Raw genomic sequence first — 7,905 nt, 5'->3', positions numbered from 1 at the left:
AATTAATGCTAATTTCCAAATTAATGCAACTGATAACAATGCATCAACTTGGACTGAATCGAGGCATAGGCTTCCTGTCTCATTATCAATTGTCAGTCCCTGGCAGTTAGGTCCCTCAAGCTCTCCACAGTTAACATGCAGGTGTTCCAGTTGAAGCAACTTTATTGAGATCCATGCAGTTCCACGCACAGCCAAGATCCATCCACGCACAGCCAAGAAGAGGAAAGTCAAGGAGGAGGGGAAAGAGCCGATCTCCCTTCTGAGCCTCCTCTCAGATCTACAGTACAAACCCGAAGGCGTCAACAAAGAAGATGCTCTGGTCCACTTGAGCTCAAGAATCGCTTTGAAGTGCTAGGGATGGTGACAGAGGTGACAGTGGAAGGAGAACCGCAAAGATCTGGAAGAGGGAGTGCAGAAGACATGGGGCCTCATGGAAGTGGAAAAAAACGGAAGGTGGTAGTCGTCAGGGACTCCTTGCTCAGGGGTATGGAACGCCATGTCTCTGGGCCAGATCCCCTATTCCGAGAGATGTGTTGCTTGCCGGGAGCCAGAATTCAGGATATTACCGACCGGCTGCCAAAACTCATCAAGCCTGCTGATAAGTACCCGTTTGTGCTGATTCATGTGGGAACGAACGGCACGGCTTCGAATACTGTTGCAAGAATTAAAGAGGATTACGAAGCCCTTGGAAGGCAGTTGAAGACATTGGGGGCTCAGGTGGTATTCTCTTCTATCCTTCCAGTCACAGGAAGAGGAACACGCCGGGAGCGGACCATACTTGAGGTGAATCGCTGGCTGAGATGGTGGTGCCGGCAGGAGCGCTTTGGGTTCTGGGACCATGGGATAGGTTTTCTTAGAGAAGGCCTTCTAGCACATGATGGGCTTCACCTCTCAAGGGCAGGGAAGAAAACGTTTGGAACGAACCTGGAGAACTTCATCAGGAGAGCTTTAAACTGATGCCGCAAGGGGAAGGGGGCGATTGACATGGCGACTTCAATGACGAAGTGAAAACAGTGGGGACCCACCTGGGTAGGAAAGGTCAAACAAAGGTACAAGGCTACAAGTGTCTATATACCAATGCCCAAAGTATGGGCAATAAGAAAGAAGAGCTTGAGCTTCTATTGCAAACAGAGGGCTATGATATAGTAGGAATTACTGAGACTTGGTGGGATGATTCCCACGACTGGAATGTGCTAGTGGATGGGTATGAGTTGTTCAAGAAAAAACGGAAGAGTAGAAGAGGAGGTGGAGTGGCGTTGTATGTGAGGAGAGGGCTTGATTGTCAAGAAGTTATGGATAATGGGGCGGACAGCCCGGTGGAAAGTATATGGGTAGAAATAAGGCAAGGAAGGACAAAGGGTATTGTTGTTGGAGTCTGCTACAGACCACCCGACCAGCGAGAAGAAACGGATGCTGCCCTCTTTGAACAAATTGGCAGAGTATCCAGACATCAGAACCTTGTAATTATGGGTGAGTTCAACTTCCCCGATGTGTGCTGGGAGACAGGCTCAGCAAAGCGTCATGAATCACGCAATTTCCTGACCTGCCTGGCCGATAACTTCCTTTTTCAAAAGATGGAGGAAGCTACAAGGGGTTCGGCCATACTAGACTTGATATTAACCAACAGGGAAGAATTGGTAGATGAGATGAAGGTGGTGGGGACCTTAGGGGGAAGTGATCATGTCCTCCTTGAATTCCAGTTGCTGTGGGGAGCCAAGGAAGTTCGTAGCCAGACTTGTAGGTTAGATTTTCGTAGGGCCAACTTCGATGAACTCAGAGGCTTGATGAGAGTCATTCCATGGGGGAGTGTGCTGGAAGGGAAAGGAGCGAGTGAAGGATGGGCCCTTCTCAAACACGAGCTTTTGCAAGCTCAAGCCCTCACTATCCCAGCAAGACGGAAACATGGTATGGGCTCCAAGAAACCGATGTGGATGCACAGAGAGCTCTAGAATAAGCTAAGGGAGAAAAAGGAAATGTTCAGGAAATGGAGAGAAGGACAGACCTCTAAAGAGGAGTATATGAGGGTTACTAGGTACTGCAGATCAGCCATCAGAGAGGCCAAAGCTCAGTACGAGCTGGGTCTGGCCAGGAGGGCTTGCTACAAGAAGAAAAACTTCTACAGATATGTGAGAAGCAAACGCAAGGTAAAAGAGGCAATTGGACCACTGTCGGGAGTAGATGGAGAAACTCTGGTGCAGGACAGAGAAAAAGCAGACAGGCTTAATGACTTTTTTCAGAACTGGAAACCATGCTCTGTTCATTCTTAAGGTTTCTTCTTTCCTGTTGAAGTTTTGCTTATGCTTGTGAATTTCAATGGCTTCCCTGTGCAGTCTGACAAAGGGAAGCCATTGAAGTTCACAAGCCTTAAGAATGAGCAGAGCATGGTTTCCAGTTCTGAAAAACACCAGGCTAACAAAACACTCTATATTCAACAATAGCCCTGCAGAGAAGATTAGCACATCAAGCCCCAATCCATATGCAAAAGAACCTCCTCAGGATACAGTGAAGCCTCCCGCCATTAGCATTCCACACCCTGTTCTGGCAAGCCTAACTTGGCATGCAGGCAGTCCCAGGTTCAATCTCCAGTGAAAAGGACCAGGTAGAGAGGGAAACAAGGGGTTCTGCTATCTTGGACTTGATTCCCAGGGTTTATTTCCTCAGACCAATCTCGCACCTTGGCGGCATATTGCCTGAATTTTGATGCGTACTCCTGCACTGACCGATGCCCTTTCTGCTGTGTTTTTAGTTTTGTTTGAGCCCATTCTTCCTCAAGGGGGTCCTCAAATTGGGCTCTTAGCACTTGCATGAATGCACCAAGGGTCTGTAGCTCTGTAGCACTCCCTCTGTTCCTTCATCCACATCATTTATAAAAATGTTGAACAGAACAGGTCCCAGGACTGATCCCTGACGAACTCCACTTGTCACTCTTCTCCAAAAGGATGAGGAACCATTAACTAGCACTCTTTGGGTGCAATCTATCAACCAGTTACAGATTCACCTAATATTAATAGGATCCAAATCACATTTTACCAACTTGTCGACAAGGATATTATGTGGAACCTTAACAAAAGCCTTACTGAAATCAAGATAAACTATGTCTACAGCATTCCCCTGATCCAGCAAGGGAGTAACTTCCTCAAAAAAAGGAGATAAGTTTAGTCTGTCATGACTTGTTCTTGAGAAACCTGTGCTGGCTCTTAATAATCACAGTAAGGACTGACTGGATGTTTGAGCATTACCTTTTTCCCCTTGTTGAAGATGGGGACAACATTTGCCCTCCTCCCATCTTCTGGGACCTCACCTGATCTCTAAGAGTTCTCAAAAATAATGGACAGAGCCTCAGAAACTACATATGTGAGTTCTTTTAGTACCCTTGGGTTAATTCATCTGGCCCTGAAGATTTAGTTCCATTTAAAGAAACTAGGTGTTTACATACTAACTCTGTGCTGATCCTAGGCTGTAACTTCCTTCCCCCATCATGTGTTCTGTTATTGCCATGTTGAGCACCATCTCTCCTACAGGAAAAGACTGAGGAAAAGTAGGAATTGAGCAGTTCTGTCCTCTCTTCATCGCCTGTTACAATTTCACTTCCCTGTCACTCCAATGGACTGACCATGTCCTTGCTCTTTTTCTTACTTTGAACGTAAGCAAAGAACCTTTTTGTTGTTGTTGTTTTTAGCATCTCTTGCTAGCCTAAGCTCATACTGAGCTTTAGCTTTTCTAACACTCTCTACACACATTGGTTATTTGTTTACATTCATTCTTGGTTATAAGGCCCTCCTTCAATTTCCTAAATGAGTCTTTTTTTTATTTCTCAATTTATTGGAAAGCTGTTTATGGAGCCACCTTGGCTTCTTTAAGCTCCTCCCATTTTTCCTCCTCATGAGAATCATTTGTGATTGTCTTTTCAATATTTCACTTTTAAGAAACTCCCACCCCTCTTGAACTCCCTTCTCCTTAAGTATTTCTGACCAAGGGATTCTACCCAGCATAGCTTTCAGTTTGTTAAAATTTGCTTTCCTGAAGCCCAACCTATATATCTGACTACGTACAGCTTTTCCCTTCCCCAAGGCTGTAAATTCCAAAAATTACATGGTCACCACCACTACCCAGTAGGGTGCCCACTACTTTCACCTTGTCAACCAGTCCTTCCCTGTTGGTGGGAATCAAGTCCAAGATAGCAGAACCCCTTGTTTCCCTCTCTACCTGGTCCTTTTCACTGGAGATTGAACCTGGGACTGCCTGAATGCCAAGTTAGGCTTGCCAGAACACTTACCCTCTCAGGGGGAGGAGAGGGGGACCTGGCACTCACCTGAGGTTTTGGGGGGGGGGTTGCCCCTCACACACACACAAATGGAGCCGGTGCTCCTGAGATCGCACAATGATGCCTGTGTGAGGATGTCACTTCTGGGAAATGACACCATTGTGCAAGCTGCGAGCACCCATGTGCTTTGCAGCAGGCCGATTAGCGCCCCAAGTGTGTTCTCTTTTCTTCTGTCCCCTGCCTTTTTTCCTCTTCTACCCCAGGGCCACATTCTGTTATCCAATATATCTGTTTTCCAATTCTGAATCCAATATAGGACAAACCCATATACAGAACTCACCTAGCTGCCCCAAGCCCTCAGCATGTCTTGGAATTTGCATATTTGGCAGAAAAGTAAGGAAGCATGTGCACTAAAAAGATGAGGAAATGGCCATTTATGGCACACCGTATAACCACCTAGTCATATTTTTGTTTTAAGAAATGGCTCTGATTGCAGGGAAATGGGAGGGTGGCAGAAGCAGGTTGATTGAGGTCTGTGCTTATTTTTTGTCTTTGTCTAAACAGATGCCGAATGGACTAGTTATAGTGGCGCAATGACTGCACTTCACACTTTGGATAATGTGTTTTGTTTGTGCTGCTGGTTGTCCCCATGGAGCTGGTGTGTGACGCTGCAATTCAGCAGCAGAAACCAGCTTATTTCACTTCTTGCCCAGAGCAATTTGAAGCATATGAACTGAACTCCCTGCCTAAAACATTTATGCCCTTTTGAATTCTCAGCACCGACAAACTTCTGTACCATTATACTTACTCATTGATGCTTTGGTTGATGAGAAGTGGATGATTCTCATCTGGGAACTCTTGGCTGTGTTTCTTACCTCGAGGAATCTAGAAAGAAACAGACAGGTCTCCATTTGGGGTTTAACTGCAGTTTCTTGAATTTTCCCCAAGAAAATGTATTAAGGCAAATTTAGAGTTTCCTCCTTGAGTGAAACAGCAGGGGAATTTGGAGGAAAGCTCAAGAAAAAAATGTGAGTTGCAAAATTTCTTGGGAGTGGGGTGGGGGTACTCCACTCATCCATAAATTGACACTGAATTTAGCCTGAATGACACAGACACCTCGCGAGGTTCATGCTTGAGCTATATTTCCAGAGAATTCTGAGAGAGGCAAAACCAGTTTTGAAATGCCTGGGCTGTGGGGTAGGGGGGCGGATCCTCATATTTGAAGAGAAGTCACTGGAAACTGATATGGCTTCCTAAAGTGCTTCTTCCCCAATGCTCACTGAGACATAGGAATACTGTGGTGTCTTTATATCCTGCTGTTTCCTGTGGTAACCATGACAATAAGTTACTTGCTGTTTTCTTCCCCCTTCTGTTATGTTGTCTACTAAATGTTATTTGTATCTTGAGTAATTTAATTTGAGTTTGATTTCTAGGCCAGGCAAACTTTAAAATTCAAATTTAGTACAGCCCATAAATGAAAGACACACGGAAATCTCTTTGTACTGAGTTGCTTCCCTGCTCACCCAAGGCGAATAAGAATCCTTTTCAGGCGACATCCTCCAGGATTCTTTTCAACATGGAGGGGGGTCCAAAGAAGTTGCACCAAGGTTCCGTGTGGAAAGTATTGCCTGAAGGCAGAAAGTGTGAAAAGCCCTCTGAATCACAGATGGACAAACAGATGGACTAGAGATGCTTTCAGAGTCAGCATTATTGGCAACTCAAAAATGAGCCCATATGGCCATTTCTGCTAGGCACCAAAGGAAAACAAATAGTTTGCACAACCCTGGATTTCAGATGTTATTCATCAGGAAATATGAATGTCTACATTTTTTGTTCCTATGTTTCACTTAGCTGACACTTGCTAGCCTTCCCTCATTTTATTCAGAAAAGGCCTGGAGAAAAGACAGTGTTCTTCCTGAATCATTTAAAAAGAGTACTTACATTTGGGTCACCATAGGTCGGAGGTGATTTGACGGCACATAACACACATTTGAACCAAATGAAGCTGTTAAAGACCATTTTTACAAAAATCCTGCATGCAGACTGTTCAGCTGAGATTGCTAAATTATCCTCCCTAAATAGGTGAATGAGCTGATCTGGATGGCCCAGGCTAGCCCAATCTCCTTGGCTCTTGGAAGCTAAGCAGGGTCCACCCTGGTTAGTACTTGGATGGGAGACCACCAAGGAAGTCCAGGGTCCCTACACAGAGGCAGGAAATGGCAAACCACTTCTATTTGTCTCTTCCCCTGTAAACTCCTTGAGGGGGGGGGTCACCATAAGTGAGCTGTGACTTGATGGCACCCATCACACATAAAAGATTAATATTTAAATCTCCACAATGCTGTGGGGAAACCCAGAAACACTCCAGAAACCAGAATTAAGCTGAACAGGAATTTGTTCAATCAAGCCCTAGGAAGGGCCTCACCTCTAAAAGCCAACGTCTTCATTTTTTATTCTTAATTTTTGTTTTTCTGTTTGTGGTGAAAGGCTCTTAGAATCTCCAATGGTAAATGACCTTATACAGAATCTCTTTTTACAGCGTTGACATGCCCAGTGAAGGGAAAAAATCATACATTGAAGTTAAATGAACAAAACACTGACGTTCTACAGGAAACTGGAAGACAAACTGGTAAAGCAACAAGTACATGAAGGATAAACATGGAACAATACACATTTGTCCATTCTGCACTTAAGAGAGACCTGCAGCCACCCACTCACATCTAATCAAAAGGGGAAAACACGGCTCTTTTAGCATCTTTACGATTGTGTAGGGGGATTCGGTGCTCCCTGTATCCGTCGCCATCCTTTCTGGTGCTTAGCCCGGCACTCCTCGCTACGCCATGCCGCCAAAGTTTGACCCCAACGAAATCAAAGTTGTGTATTTGAGATGCACCAGAGGTGAAGTTGGTGCCACTTCTGCTCTGGCTCCTAAAATTGGGCCCCTGGGTTTGTCTCCCAAAAAGGTAGGAGATGACATTGCCAAAGCCACCGGTGACTGGAAGGGGCTAAGAATCACTGTGAAGCTGACCATCCAGAACAGGCAAGCTCAGATAGAAGTGGTTCCATCAGCCTCTGCCTTGATCATCAAAGCTCTGAAGGAGCCACCCCGTGACCATAAGAAACAAAAGAACATTAAGCACAGCGGCAACATCAGCTTCGATGAGATTGTGAACATTGCCAGGCAGATGTGGCGCAGGTCCTTGGCCCGGGAGCTCTCGGGGACCATTAAGGAGATCGTAGGAACAGCTCAGTCCGTTGGCTGCAATGTTGATGGGAGGCATCCCCACGACATCATTGATGACATCAACAGTGGTGCAGTTGAATGCCCAGCGAGCGAAGACTGCAGCCCACGTGAATTCTCAGCACAGCAGCTTCTATGGTGCTCTGCAACCATGTGACTGTTCAAAGTAAAAATGCAGTTTATCCAGTAAAAAAAAGAGAGAGAGCAAAACACTGTCTGATGTTCAAAGTAGGTACAATAGCTTGTTTTACATGTTTGCCACATTCATGAATAAAATGATTGATTTTCACATCACAAGGGATACATGGGAGAGGAAAAGTGAACTTGTCACCCTTCTCTGTCATATCTCTCTGCATTTGGCCAGCCCAGCAGCTTATTTTCCAGCTAGGCTGGAGAAGAA

General features: G+C 45.4%; 1 protein-coding gene across 1 annotated transcript; it reads left to right on the top strand.

Annotated features, from left to right (window-relative positions):
- The first annotated feature begins 7,050 nt into the window (after positions 1-7,050).
- On the top strand, positions 7,051-7,701 carry LOC129337674 (60S ribosomal protein L12-like). The gene has a single exon (XM_054991570.1). It carries the CDS (start codon positions 7,105-7,107, stop codon positions 7,660-7,662), a length of 558 nt encoding a protein of 185 aa, XP_054847545.1. The 5' UTR covers positions 7,051-7,104; the 3' UTR covers positions 7,663-7,701.
- The last annotated feature ends 204 nt before the right edge of the window (positions 7,702-7,905 follow it).

Source organism: Eublepharis macularius, chromosome 11 (assembly GCF_028583425.1).
Source record: "Eublepharis macularius isolate TG4126 chromosome 11, MPM_Emac_v1.0, whole genome shotgun sequence".
Lineage (NCBI taxonomy): Eukaryota > Metazoa > Chordata > Lepidosauria > Squamata > Eublepharidae > Eublepharis > Eublepharis macularius.
This window is presented reverse-complemented; position numbering and strand designations above follow the sequence as displayed.

Bases quoted from the DNA above. Each gene is read 5' to 3' on its own strand.
- LOC129337674 (XM_054991570.1), top strand. From the start codon at position 7,105: ATGCCGCCAAAGTTTGACCCCAACGAAATCAAAGTTGTGTATTTGAGA.